General features: G+C 34.0%; 1 protein-coding gene and 2 long non-coding RNA genes across 3 annotated transcripts; 1 reads left to right on the top strand and 2 right to left on the bottom strand.

Annotated features, from left to right (window-relative positions):
* Nucleotides 1–1,961: 1,961 nt before the first annotated feature.
* LOC124540619 lies at nucleotides 1,962–4,452 on the bottom strand. Its single transcript, XR_006967151.1, has 2 exons — nucleotides 4,266–4,452; nucleotides 1,962–2,304 (listed from the first exon to the last, which is right to left on the bottom strand). It is a non-coding gene; the product is annotated as an uncharacterized LOC124540619 (long non-coding RNA).
* Nucleotides 4,453–6,645: 2,193 nt separating this feature from the next.
* On the bottom strand, nucleotides 6,646–10,984 carry LOC124540622. Its single transcript, XR_006967154.1, has 3 exons — nucleotides 10,840–10,984; nucleotides 8,548–8,622; nucleotides 6,646–6,846 (listed from the first exon to the last, which is right to left on the bottom strand). It is a non-coding gene; the product is annotated as an uncharacterized LOC124540622 (long non-coding RNA).
* A 23-nt stretch (nucleotides 10,985–11,007) lies between these two features.
* On the top strand, nucleotides 11,008–14,429 carry LOC124540618. Its single transcript, XM_047118286.1, has 3 exons — nucleotides 11,008–11,141; nucleotides 13,191–13,298; nucleotides 14,207–14,429. The coding sequence occupies exons 1-3, from the start codon at nucleotides 11,076–11,078 to the stop codon at nucleotides 14,408–14,410; spliced, it is 378 nt and encodes a 125-aa protein (XP_046974242.1). The 5' UTR covers nucleotides 11,008–11,075; the 3' UTR covers nucleotides 14,411–14,429.
* The last annotated feature ends 840 nt before the right edge of the window (nucleotides 14,430–15,269 follow it).

The following is a 15,269-nucleotide window of genomic DNA, read 5'->3' as shown; positions in this document are numbered from 1 at the left end:
ATATTGTTTTATAGAATTGACGACAGAGGGTTGAGTAGTGTGTACACTGAACACGCTGAGTCGATGTGGATAAAGTTCATTAGCTTTCTATGTTGTCTTGAGTCTGGGTGTTTGTATTACCATTGTTTACTTTTGATTTTCCATAACGCAAGTGCTTTATCTACTTCATTGGGATCAGAGTAATGTATGTGATGTTGTCCAATATTTTGTTATTAATATATAAACCAATCTGTGTCAATATATACAAATAAGTAAGCGAGTGTCTTTAATTTCATTATAACTGACTCTAAATATTTTTAATTGATATCGTAGAAATTGAAGATAGTGTATGTACAGTGGTCCTGACGTAGACTCTTGCGAATGGAATCTCGTCCAGTGAAGGTCTAGTCCTTGTTAGACAATTATTTCCTTACCCAGTCATCTAGAATTAGTGTGAAAATTAGCCAGATACCTATAGGTTAACACCTTTATTTACACATATGTTGGAACGAGTTTATTTCATTAATATGCTATGTTATACTATCACCATGCTTTACTGCCAATATTGAGCAATAGACTATATAATTCGTTTCGGATATAAATAAAAAATGTGTGTGCAATAAAAAAATTATAGAATCAAGTATATCCAGTTGCGCTATATAGGAAAAAAGCAGATGCAGTATGGCATTAAAGTCACTAATATTATAAATGTAAAAGCAATGCCCGTCTGTCTGTATCGCTTTCACAGCTCTAAGGCGAATTTGATTAATTTTTGTATAAAACAATATTAAATCCCAAGGAAGGAAATAATACTGTGTCTGCAAAGCCATGGGGGAAAATGAGTACCTAATCTATACAGATTAGCGACCCGATCTGGCTTCTCACGTTATACACATAGGTTAAACCTTTTTTCAAACAATAAAAAACGCATTGTAAATCTATAATACCTTCGATTTTTTATATAAATTAAATACTGTAAAAGGCCATATTAATCTATATGAAATGCACAATGTATTTAAGGTTATTAACTAAGGATTAATGCTGTATTGCTTAAAATCGCTTCGAATATAAGCCACTATTTCTCGTTCAGAGTAAAGGATAAAACATGGTTACTGTCGATTGTCCCTAAGAGATAAACATATACAATAACGGTGTAGGATTCTGTAGTACATTATTTTGATCTATGGAGTAGGGTGCAGCTAGCTTTGCAATGTTATCGCACAAAAAAGTGTTTATTTACGACATCGCATTAGAAACCTCTTATATGATTAGTGTTTCTCTACTATATTGTCCATGTTTTATTCATATAAACCTTCCTCTTTAATTACTCTATATAATAATAAAATCGAAAACCGCATCAAATAGTTTGTGTTATTTTAAAGATCAAAGCATACACAGGGACAAACTGACAGCGGTAAGTGACTTTGTTATGTAATATGGAATAATGGTATATACGCAATATATTGCGTAGAATGGTATCAATAATGTTATCAGCATTTCCCCGTTGAATCGCAATTCCGATCCCCTGGGTTAAAAACGGACCAGCCCTCCGGTCACCAGTTGAGGCAATAAGGGGAGGTGTTATACTTTTAATAAAGCTTTTTGCACTACTACTCCAAGGACCCTGAGATGGCCCAGTGGTTAGAACGCGTGCATCTTAACCGATGATTGCGGCTTCAAATCCAGGCAAGCACCACTATGTATATGTGCTTAATTTGTGTTTATAATTCGTCTCGTGCTCGGCGGTGAAGGAAAACATCGTGAGGAAACCTGCATGTGTCTAATTTCACCGAAATTCTGCCACATGTGCATTCCACCGACCCGCATTGGAACAGCGTGGTGGAATATGTTCCAAACCCTCTCCTTAATGGAAGAGGAGGCCTTATCAGATATATTACATGTACTTAATATACAATTGTACAAAACCTGTAATTATTATCTAGAAATATTCGTGATAGATTAATGAAAATAAAATAACAATATCAGATAATAGCACGCTTTATTACTTTCATATAAAATATAGTAGTAGATTTATTTACTTGACATAATTAATAATTAGTGGGATATATTAGCGGTTGTGAGATAATTGGCCTACAATTAATTTTATCAAACTCAGATCTTGATTATTTGAAGTAATTTCTACTTCATTTTGATGTTGAATGTGGTCATTAAAAGTGAGTTGATAATTAATTGTTGTTAGTGTAAGTTGCTGGCTGCTCGGAGAGAAGAAATCAATTCTTCAACGTTCACATGGGCTGGGAGGGGAGAGGCGAGTTCGGCGTATTTCGCAGTGTAGTCAGGTCCTCTTCGATCGTCCAATTCACCCTGGAACATTCAGTAAATTAATTAACAGTTACGAACTGTTAATGGTAACAGACTGTAAATTCTCACTGCTGAGTTAAGGCTCCTTTGAGGAGAAGGTTAGGGACATATGGATGGATACACATGTGGCATAATTTCTCTGAAATTAGTCGCGTGCAGGCTAACGATGTTTTCCTTCACCACCGAGCACGAGATGTATGTGAGTGTTTATAAAACTAATTAAAGAAAGAGAGAAAGAAAGTAGTGTTTATTACGACACGAGACACAATAAAAAGAATAAAAAGTAGAAAAAAAATCAGCTAAAATAATAAAACATATTAAATTATTACAACTACTAACAGAATCTAAAAAAAAAAACAAAACAATGATAATTAATGTGTCCTAAAAGGCTATATACACATATAGACTATATAACACTTGGCAAACTCGGCTAAAAAACAAATAAAAACAGGTGTCCCATTCCTGGGGAAATTTCTCATCTCTCCTCCAAGAGAAGGTTGAGATGGAAGAATAGCGTAGAAAACAGTGGTATCTCTAACAAAAGTAGGTTGGTTGTTTTACTAGACAGTCCACCATAATATTAATTATTATCTGTTTGTTAAAAATTATTGACATATAAAATCTAATCAAATTTAATGATCTACATTTGCAAAGGTTTCATTTTTTATGTTTATTTTATATCGACATCGCACAGGTGCGATGCTGATACTAAGTATACTAGATATTTTTACTTTCTTTACTATATTGTCGATATTACATAAAAAAACCATCCTCTCTTTTATGTACTAAAAAAATGCATCAAAATTCGTTGCGTAATTTTAAATATCTAAGCATACATATGGACAGAGATCGGCAAGCAACTTTGTGTTATATTAAGGAATGATAATTATGACGATGATAGGCCTTTTGAGATGTAAAAAATTATAAATATAGCCATATATAGCAATATTCGTATAATTAATAAAGCCTAATTTGCATACTTCCCTTTTTACGCAAGGGAAACCTCTAAAGATATCCGGAGTCTTTTTTAACGGTTTGGCAATTTTCGGCACAGATCAAAGACTTTTTAATTAGGTAGGCATCGCAAATTGGCCACTTAAAGGTAAGTAGTCACTCAACATAGGCATTATAAGGAATGTTCAGTATTCCTTACTTATATTGATAATGCGAGACCAACTTTGGGAAGTAACATATGTCCTTTTGTACTTTTTTTTATGATATAGGTCGGCGGACGAGCATATGGGCCACCTGATGGTAAGTGGTCACCATCACCCATAGACAATGACGTTGTACGAAATATTAACTTTTCCTTACATCATCAATGCGCCACCAACCTAGGGAACTAAGATGTTATGTCCCTTGTGCCTGTAGTTACACTGGCTCACTCACCCTTCAAACCGGAACACAACAATACTGAGTACTGTTATTTGGCGGTAGAATAACTTATGAGTGGGTGGTACCTACCCAGGCGGGCATGCACAAAGCCCTACCACCAAGTCTCACAGAGACTTACAACCTATAACACTAATTATTGGACATCACATACATTACTCTAATCCTAATATAAGCAGCTAAAGCACTCTAAAATTAGAGGTAACGACAGTACCATAAACACCATAGAAGACCCAAGAAAACAGAAAATTAATGATTTATTTCTACATCGACTTGGCCGGGAATCGAACCCGGGATCTTGGCGTGGCGTACTCATGAAAACCGGTGTACATAATACTCGACCATGGAGGTCATCAAAAATTGTAAAAATTTCAGTTACTGCTAGTTCCGAATGTAGATTACACTAGCATTAAAATCGCTCTTATTGGCTAATTATTATAATAAAATAAGTAGTAATTATAACATATATTTGTCAGAGAGAATCATTTTAGTATAATAGTATTTCCAGATTATCTGGTCCAGAATAAAAAAGAAGTTTTTATGAAATATTTGATATGTTATAAAACGCTTACCATTGCCGCACATATGAGTGCAAAGAGCACAGAGAGTAGCACCAAGAATCTCATTATGTCGCCGGTGATGTTGTTACGACATCAGCCGATACTTTTATAGAGCAAATAATCCACCGTGACTGTAGTTCTAGTGATGGTTGATTATTAACGCCTGTTCCAATAATCGATGTGACGCCCTGTTAATTATTGGTGCTGGAATTATTACAGGGCTGCTGATTATAAATATTTTAATAAAACTCGTGTAGTAAATATAATTACTCATTTTTTTTAAACTGAACATTACGTTTTACATTGTAGTTAAGGTTTAAATGATGTTTAAATATTCTCTTTTTTTATATAACAGGCACGCAGGCAATATTTTTTGATAGAAAAACACAAAACATTTTAAATGCAGAATTGGGTCTGCAACATAGAACCAAAGAATTTGTTATACCATATATACTATTTGTCTGGATCAATAAGAGAAACGGTTTGGATTCAAGTAACTTTACAATAGAAGTTAATCGACACACATATAATGAACGCTGATCCGATCTTATAATTATAACAATGATCTTAATACCCTTTTGTGCAAAGCAGTAAAGTTATCACTAATATCTTGAAATGGGTAAAGTTACCGTTTTTTGAATAGAAATAAAAGTAATCCCTAATAACAGTAAAGTGTAATCAAAGTTTTGAAGGATTTTTAAAAGTTATGCTACGTTATAATTAGTTATACTCGTATGTATTATGTTTTGAAAAAGTATTTATATGAAGCATTCAGGGAACTCAACAGTTTCCATAAATGGGAAAAATTGTTTTGGTCTGTATTAGAAATGGGCGTTCCATGGGGATCAATTTTAGATCAATTTTCATTTTTTGTATACACTAAAGACATGATAATATATTTCGGACACTTTTTCTATTAATTTTTTTATAAAATATATTAACGTTAACACACTCGCGTATTTTTTCACGCTTTTATTTATGTCGGTATATTGTTTTATTTAATTACTGATTCGAATTAAAAAGTATATAATATTAGAACGCTAGATTTATCTATATAAAATATTTAATATGTTATTTGTTTTAATAAAGAGCAATACATTCTTGAAATTAAATTTAAAAAAAATTGCTTTTTTGTTACAGTGAAATCTATCTATAAAATAAGGTTACGTCAGGAAGATCCTGTCTCGATCCTTTGTTTGGCGATGAGATAAAATCGTTCTCCATCTTCTACCGAATTTTGTCTCAATCCTCACCTAATTACCTACTGACATTGCACGAAGATTCTAAGTTTCATTTACACTACCCTGGTGTCTTGAAATCTACAACAGCATGACTTTTAAGCGCTTTTCCGCTTAACATTTTGTGAAATCAGCTTATTCTTGCAATTTTTTTGAAAGGTCATCTGCAAATTTTGTGGCTTTGCAGAAATTGCAGGAATTCACTTTATCTACCAATCGCCGTGGTCAGCCATTCAGGTGAGCAGGACTTGGAGTACGTATCGATGATATCAAGGATCCTGTCGACTTGGTCTAACTTGAGCCCAATTTTAATTTACTTTGAATCTTAATATTGACCATGCGAAATTGAAAGATCTAGCTAGTACAATCAAATACGTAATCAGATTCCATACTTTAATGCAACTTCGCCACGGTACGTTCATATAATGAGATTTGGAAACATGAAAACTAGAGCTGTTTATTTGAAATTTTAACTCGATTTCGCTATGACTAAAGATAATGTTAACATACTTCCTTTTGGATCTAGTGGCTTACATACATGTGTATGTGAGCTGCTACATCGGTAGATTTCCAGGAGGTATTTAAGGTACTGTGATTTTTCTAGTGATACCTGATTATAAAAGTTGTCAATGATTAGCTTATAGAGTAGCATCATTTCAGTCGTGACTGATTAAAAATGATCGGGTGATAAAATAGCCTGTAAACTAAAATATTGGAGAATTTTAACGTGCCTTGTATAACAGATAAAGCCGTGGCACCTGCGCTTAAACTAATTAGGTCGCGGTGAGTGTGACGTCTAATCAGGTAAGATAGTGAAGGGAGAGGGAGAAAAGAGAGTGGCTGAGTGTGTGGCGTGGCCCTATATGGTGGGGTGGTGCCGTGGCGTGGGGTATTCCAGTGACCCGGGGAATACTCGGCGTCCTGGGCACTGACGAGCTCCACATAACCCCCCCCCCTACTTCATGGGGGAAGCGCGTAATGCGTTTTTTCCAGTGAGAAAAAAAGGATGGTATTGTACACGCGCATATCAGTTTTGTGATTGAGGGAATATGGCAGCGGTTCCCGCGCACTTGTTGATCAAGTAACGCCACCTGGTGTCATTCAGGTGAACTAAGTTGTAACTAAGTAAGGTAACAATCGACCACAGATTAAAGTAAGTATACGATATTTTTATTTACAATATATTTTTACATAGAATACATTTCAATGAAATATACAACGATTTCTATGATCGCCGATATTGCCAGCACGACGCAAGTCACAACCCGACTGTACGTTTTAAATTTTCCAAGACTTGATTCGGGTTCGATGTCGCGTCTGTGTCTTATTGGTATGATGGCTTTCCATGGGGAATCCTGAAACAGCCTTGATTTAAACATATAACAAATTGCAAGTAATGTTTTACTATTTTTCTTTATGCAAATTTGTCTCAGTGAGGTGTCTATTGATAGCTTGATTAGTTATAAACAATATACGAGTTACAGTAAACTTTATGGGAAAAATATTCCCAAGCGACTATTAAGAATTATACTAGAAGACTATTAGTATCGGACAACATCACATACATTACTCTGATCTCAATGTAAGTAGCTACAGCACTTGTGTTATGAAAAATCAGAAGTAACGACGGTAGTACAAACGCCCAGACCCCAGACAACATAGACAACTAATGAACTCTTCTACATCGATTTAGCTGGGAATCGAACCCGGGATCTCGGAGAGGCGTACCCATGAAAACTGGTGTACACACTACTCGACCATGGAAGTCGTCAAAAACACTGGATCATTGTATATCTCAATGAAACCTTATTATAATACAAACCAATATTAATAATATAACCTGAAACAACAACATTAATGAATGATGAAATGGTCCTATAAATATATATACGTATACATTTCTTTTCATATTGAAAATTCGTGATAATAAAATTAAAAAAGACCCGCTGAGTTTTATTCCCCTGTTCTTTTCAGGTAAGGATATTTACTTTTCCGGAACGTTTGGAAGTGGAAGTGTTTAATTTAAAATAAATTTGATTTGGACAGACACAAAATTGATAATGGGCTGTTGAATTTGAATTCTTATTTTTGTATCAAAATTTACAAGATATTTTAAACCTAAAATATCATACATAAAGGAAAAATAGTATACACGTTTTGTAAACTATGTTTGCTATGATCTGTGCCCTTGTGCCGAGATGGCCAGTGGTTAAAACGCGATGATTGTGGGTTCAAACCTAGGCAAGCACCACTGAATATTCATGTTCTTAATTTATATTTATAATTCATGTCAAGCTCGGCGGTAAAGGAAAACATCGTGAGGAAACCTGCATGATTGTTTTCCTAGCAATTCTGCCACATATATGGGAAATTTACAGGCTGTTGTTGTGTCATCGCAATTAAGTTATGAGCAAGTATCAATGTGGAAGACAGTCAGATGAATCTCCTAGGTAGAAACCATTGTGGTTATGCGGTCGAATAATGTGAAGCAAATAACACAATATATTGGCATATTATATAGATCTGTAGACGTTATCTAAATAATATTATTTATCGTTATCTAAATAATTATAAAATTAAAAGACATTGATAAAGGGTTCATAAAGAGTAAGAACTAGCGCGCACTGGTAACTTTTGTCACGGTGACTGTTTCGTCACTCTTGTCGAGTCCATGAATATGTATGGAGGTGGGCGCACATTACGACGTGACATTTGTGTCTGCATCTGTTCATATTCACGGACTTGATAAGAGTGACGAAACAGTCACCGTGACAAAAGTTACCAGTGCGCGCTAGTTCTAACACTACTGTTCCCTACAAAGACGCACACTCCATGTTAAATTATAGCTTTGCTTTAGTATGAGTGATGCTCATGTCGATTAATCTTAGTGTGCGTGAGGTAATTCATGTAAAAATAAAGACAAAAAGCCTTTGCGCGTGGACAGGTCTATAATAACAAAATGTGACTAAATTAGATAGGTCCATTTATCTTCTGTGAAATATTGACAGGTATTAACCGTCCAAGATAAAATGTCATTTGTTTCAATGTATATTTACCTTATCAGGATTAAACGCTGGGTTCAATTCCTGTGGCATCAGGGCCGTTTGGATATCCGCATCATTTTGAATTTTCTAAGTAAACAAAAAAAAATCGATATAAAACCTCTTTCTTACATAGGCCGTACAAAAAGTTTTTTTTTATTTGGTGTAGTACATTCTCGCATATTCGGACAAGTAGGCAAAGATCAAAGAAAGAAAAAAAATACTTATTTTGTACTAAATAATGTGTAAAGGGAGGATAAATGTTACAAGGGTATATTAAAGGGTGGTAAAATATAAGGGTGTCAAGTGGGTGGTTCGTATTTGTAGTGTAGACAGTCCAATTTGTTGCGTCTATTTTTACCAACATTTATATCAAATATTATCGTCTTTTCCATTTAATAACGTGTTCTTGTATCTATGACGTATATATCTGTGGATATTTAATATAAATATGAATATGAAGGTGTTTATATATAACCTCTTTTTCTATACTGTTTCGTTAATATTCACGTAATCTTTCCTTTTAGTAGGCTGGGCTGCTCTTTACCCCATGAATCTCTTTAGTTTTGATCTTATACTAGTGTATATGTGGGCACATATACACTAGTATAAGATCGCCACGATAGTATGCATAAGAAATCCGGTGATACCCTCGAGACGGATCGGGTAGCGTTAGTATTTTTAGTGAGTATTAAGAAACGTCTCTCCACTATTACTACTCGACGCGTACTTATGCATTTCTTTGGCCATGTAGCTAGACTATAGGACAGCCAGGAAAATCTTACAATGGTTGCCACGTGGAGGAGAGGAGAGGTAGAGTAAGAGCACCGGTAGATTCCATCTACAGGATCTAGTGCAAATACATGCCTACGAATGGCACAGAATAGGAATGAATAGAGGAAGGTGGCTAGTTCCATATACTCTTCCACTGCATATAGAGGAAATGTTTCAAATTGTGTTTGTTTCAGAATTAGCACCGCAGTTATTAAAACTGCAGCTTCAGGCAGACGTAGGACAGATGCAATGGCAAATCTTAAAATTTAAACTTTGAAGGTCATGTGACCTGACTCAGGATAAAAACCCAGAACACTAGATTGACGAGGCAGTTACATAATAAGCAGTATCCATTTGCTTTGAAAAAATATTATCAACGAAATAAATTTTAAGAATTCTTTCACAAGAAAACTAAACTATCTCTCATAAAACTGTCGTTACCTAAGTAAATTGTTGTTAGCGCTTAAGTACCGCATATACACTGTTACGACTCTACTTAACTAGGGATTTTCTCACGAAATGTTTGTAGCACAGTGTCACGTTTTTTTGTAAGAGATCATTTTATAGCTGAAAAGTAGCTGAGCATGTATTATTGTTATTATTTCTGTCTTTACAATATAAGACGGTCAAACAAATAGGCCACTTATAACACTTCTTTAGATTACCAAAGGGCGACCAACCTTGGGAACTCACATACCAGTCGTTATACTGGCTCATTCACTCAAACTATCTATTCGACTATCCGATGAGTGGACTTCAACTAAGACTCCCTCAGGATCTGTGGCCAACCTATGGCATACGAAGCTACTAGTCAACGAGGCAGACGTATATACTATAGACTTAACTTAAATGCCGATTATCTCGACAAATTTTAAGGTTTATCACTTTTTACACTAGGAAAACTATCAAATATGCTGATCCAGGCTGTCAATAACTTTGCCAATTTTACAAAAAACGCTTTTGGTTTGTTTTATTTCATAAAACCTTCATTACGTTTACGAATACTTAAAGAACTTTATGCTTGATGCATTTAGAAGTACGAGTACAAATGTGAAAACAGATGGAAAAGATCGAGAGTACGCTCTGTTCAATTCGTTTGATCTTATTATGTAATGGAACGGCAAACATACAGGATGGGAAAAGTTTAAATTCAGAGCGATATTATTTTAAAGAGTATCTTTATTTTGTTATGGATCTAAAGAGACGTATATGCCTTTATTTAACTGGTATATAAGTCTGATGTAATAAATATTAATATTATAAATGTGAAAATAACTATGTATGTCTGTCCGTCTGTCGCTGTTTCATGACCAAACCGCTGAATCGAATTTGATAAAATTTAGTGTGAAGCAAACTCGAAATCCAAGAAAGGACATAGGCTACTTTTTTTTCTTAACACATGATAACTAACACCCTAAAACGTGAGCGAAACCGCGATCGACTACTAGTAATTTATACTTAAAATAATTAAGAGAGAAATCGAAAGAAAAACTGTTTTAATTTCTTTTTGTAATTAATGTATCATGTACTTACACCATTGTGTCCCTGGACTATGACAAAAAATACAAGAAGAGAGATAAATTTTAACATTTTCCCAAGCCTTTATAACCTTTATTTCAGTTTAACGTGCGACTTAACTTAATTTATTTTTTATGTCATGAAGTTATATTTCATACTTTAAAAGTTATTACTTATATATATTTTATCGTCGAAGTTAAAATAGAAATTTCGACATAGCATAATATTTTTAGAAATGTTATAAATTGAACATGAAAATAACATTACTTTTTGTCATTTTATTAACTTATAAAGTTGCTACACAGCACAATGGAATTGTAAGTACATATGTTTTAAGTGAACTTTATATACTTGAATAAATATATATGAATAAATATATTCCTTAAGGAAGACGTAAATCTGAACAAAAGATTGCCCGTTCAAACTCGAGAAATCAACATTTAATTTTCATGATCATTTTGTGATTAGAATTTGGAAAACATATATATCTGTTCACCAACGACAGTGATAACTCCATTGGTAAATTTACCTTCAATTACTCTTTAAAAGGGGAGTAACTTTCCGAAGACATAGGATCGAGATACTTTACTGCTCTTTTCTTTTGCTATGTACTGCTTGTTTTTGTTGAATATTGTAAATAAAGCTTAATCATAAATGATAGTGCTTTCTAAATATTCGTAACCAAATAATTTAGAATTTATTGTCAAAAATAACAATCAATTGTTTCTAAAAACATTGAAATATGTACAAATAACTATGTCACCAAGAACAAACTTGTCCATCCGTTTGTTAAAACAAACGGTAAAGTCACAAACAAGCATTTCTTTGGTCGATAATGATGTCCTCCTGACCGATTTCGGCCCCGGCATCCATTTTTAACGGACACCGGCCGGAACACGTTACAGTACATAAATATAGCACGCAGGGGATAGAATGTATTTATCGAAATTGTGATTGAGTTGAGCATATCTTCATTAATTTTGTTTGACGGGCAATACAAGCTAATAAATCTGCTTCTATTGATTGAAGAACAAAGTATAAAAAGTGATCAAACAACAAACTACAACATTAACAGTTTGTCAGTTATTAACGTTACACCCACTGCTGTTAGTCCCACTGCTGGGCTAAAACCTCTTTGAAGAAGCCTTGCAGCAAATTCCACCACGCTGCTCGAATGCGGATTGGAACAAATGTACCAGAATTTCGATGAAATTATACAGGTTTTCTCACGATGTGTTCCTTCACCGAGAGATGATTTATAAACACAAATTAAGCATTTGAAAATTCAGTGGTGTTTGACTGTGCTTGAACCTATAATAATCGTAGGTTAAGATGCACGGGTTCTAACGGGGTCATTTCGGCTCGTGATCAAATTAACTGAAAATTTGATAGGTATGATCTTATCCAATTGCCAAACCTTCTTAACACTTCATATATAGTAGGAAAACCCAAGTAGACTCTCTGTTTCCTTACTATCACTATCTGATGTCAAGGAAAGTCTGATACGACCAGAAAGGTTTCAGACTCTACAGGCTTTCCGCAGCACGGGAACACTATACTCTATGAGGAGACTAGACATACACTAACTAACCTATTACTACCCCAACTCGTTCCCAAGGGATCTATGATCTTGTTAGTCAGCTACTTGACCTATTAGGCGTTCGATTTTTCAATAATTTATGATGGTTGTATGTCCTTGAAACAAAAAGGTTCAGAAAAGGATCGACCTCAATACGCGACCTTGAAGGCTACAATTGAAGAAATTTATGATAATACAGCCAACTGTATTATTTTCCAAGGGCTCGTTTGAGAATACTTTGAACATTTCGTAAATATATTCTCGCTATGGATAATTTTATTTAAATATATTCCTCGTAGTATTATTTGAAGCTATTTTGAATTCTAGTAAATTTAATGGTAAATTTTATTACAATTACTATTGAATAACAAATAGGTACTTAATTTACAATAAAATATATTATCTATGTAAATTTATATTAAATGCCAAAATAGTTATGTCAGTCTCACCGAACAGATGAAATTTATAATTTATAGGCTACTGTTTTAAAGTTTTGGCTAAAGCCTGCTGACCAATCTAAAACGCGAGTGGGTGGCTCATTTCTCCGAATGCCTAACTATAAAACTATATGCCTAAAAAATAGTTTCAAAATATTCAAATTCCAATTCCAAAAACCTTTTATTACCTGCTTTCTGTCTGCTTCTTTTCTTTCTGTCTTCAACAAACGAGGAGACGAAACCTTTTATTATCATCATGATCAGCCTGGCCACTGCTGACCGTAGTAGTCGTCGGCTCTTTTCATCCACGTTCTACCAGACCAAATTTTAAATTTAATTTAATTGTCCAGTTATCCAGATACAAACGTGACTCAGGAGGCGCGTTGAACATCGTCACAAATCATGCTCCAGCTATCCACGCTGACGTAAAGGATGATAACGCGGGTCAAACTGATAAGGTAAGGTCATAAACAACTCCGTCTTTACATTGGTTATAATTTATTGGTTATAAAACCAATAAAACCCATTAATTAAATAGCTGGTTGAACAAGATAGTGTGCAGAACATAAGAATTTTCCAATTTTGTTGATTCAGCAACTCTAACCAGTGGGAAAAATTTAATTTCGGATATCTCAATAAAATTATCTTTAATAAAATCAAATTACCTCACAATATTTTGTTAAATTATGAAACTTCCTTATCCATAATATAAAGCCGTAAGGGCCTTTCTCCTGCAAACCCAGTGAGCTTCGATGATATGATACATATGACATCTTAACAATGAATCAGAGTTTAAACACAATGATTTTTTTTATCTAGAAAGGCAAATTTTTTTGGCGTATTTATTTAATGATACAGAACCCTTCATGTGCGATTCAGACTCACACTTGGCCAGTTTTTTTACTCATACAAAAGAATAATATATAATACTACAAATGTTGAATATATTATATACATAGTATCGTATTGAATATGTGCTATTTACAGCCGTGCCCGAAAACTTATGTAGGAAATTTACCGTCTAATATTGAGTCGGGCGTAGTTTTTCAGGTAGGATTTAAATTGTACTATTTGTTTTTCAATAAATGATTCATTTCATCTAATTTCAATAAGTATAAATGAATTTAAAAAAATGTTACTGTATAAATCTTGACCGCGTGGAATGGTGGTAAGAATGCTAGCAGCATTCCCCGTTGAATCGCAATTTAGATCCTCTGGGCTAAAAACGAACCAGCTCTTGCCATCAGTGGAGGCAATAAGGCGAGATGTTATGCTTTTAATGAAGGTTTTTGCACCACTACTCCAAGAGCCAAGTGTTTCAACAGCTTGATTCGATTACCAGTTATGATTAACGGATATTTTCCAGGTAACAGCACCAAAGGACGCTCTCTACGATGGTAGATCGTTGAGGAAGTCGCTGCCTTTGACCACCAAGCTGGATCTGGTGCGCGCTGTGAGCCGTGTCGTTACGTTGATAACCTTGCTGTTCTCCGCTATTGTAGAATTTTATCCTTTTGTACAACACATGTATAGAATGATTGATGAATTTATTAATTTAAATAAATATTAAATTAAAAGAATATATTTATTTACATGAAATTATTGTTTTTTTTTTTTATAATCAGAACTGATACTCAATCGACAACTAATGTTTTTACATATATCTTAGTGAACGGACATATTAGTGATCAGCCAATAAATAAAATGTATTGTGGGAAACTCATTTGGAATGAATTTAATTTCACTAAAGGTTATATTATTAAGGATTTCCAACAGAGATTAAACACTTACAAGTACAGTCGGGGTAAGAAAAGGTTCGTCACCTTAAGTTTTATTTTCGAGTGCTCAGTATAAGCGACAATCTGTTTTATAAACAAAAAGTAATGTTACGTAGTGTCTGACCGAGTAACTGAGTGACTGTGTGTGTGTGTGCTTGTGTTTGTTTGGATTTAAGTGTGTGTGTGTGTGTGTTTGTGTGTCGTGACAATTAATTTTAATTACAACGATATTATTACTTTTTCATTTTTAAGGGGTCCAAAAGGGGTAAGGAATGATAGAAAAAAGTTTTGAGATAGAGCCGTAATGCGACAGGTTTTTACTTTATAGTAGGAACAGATAGAATATTCATTAAAAATAAAGAAAAATAAGTATTACATATTGAATTAGTTTTTTAATTATGCAATATGCATGTAAAAATAGGCACATATACGTAATTAAATTAACTACTTTTGAGATTAATTAATTGAAAACATTCAAATAATGAAGGACTTATAATAAAACTATAATTCAAGATAAAAATAAATAAGTTGTTAATGTATAAATCTAAAAGATCATACCAAAATAAAATACCAGCGGTACCTGCGTGATGCTTAGTTGTGGTTCAGAAGTTCTCAACAAGATACGAAAATGTAATTTCGTCTTGTTGCAAT

Source organism: Vanessa cardui, chromosome 26, assembly GCF_905220365.1.
Source record: "Vanessa cardui chromosome 26, ilVanCard2.1, whole genome shotgun sequence".
NCBI lineage: Eukaryota > Metazoa > Arthropoda > Insecta > Lepidoptera > Nymphalidae > Vanessa > Vanessa cardui.
The sequence above is the reverse complement of the archived record's forward strand: the minus strand, read 5'-3'. Positions and strand labels throughout refer to the sequence as shown.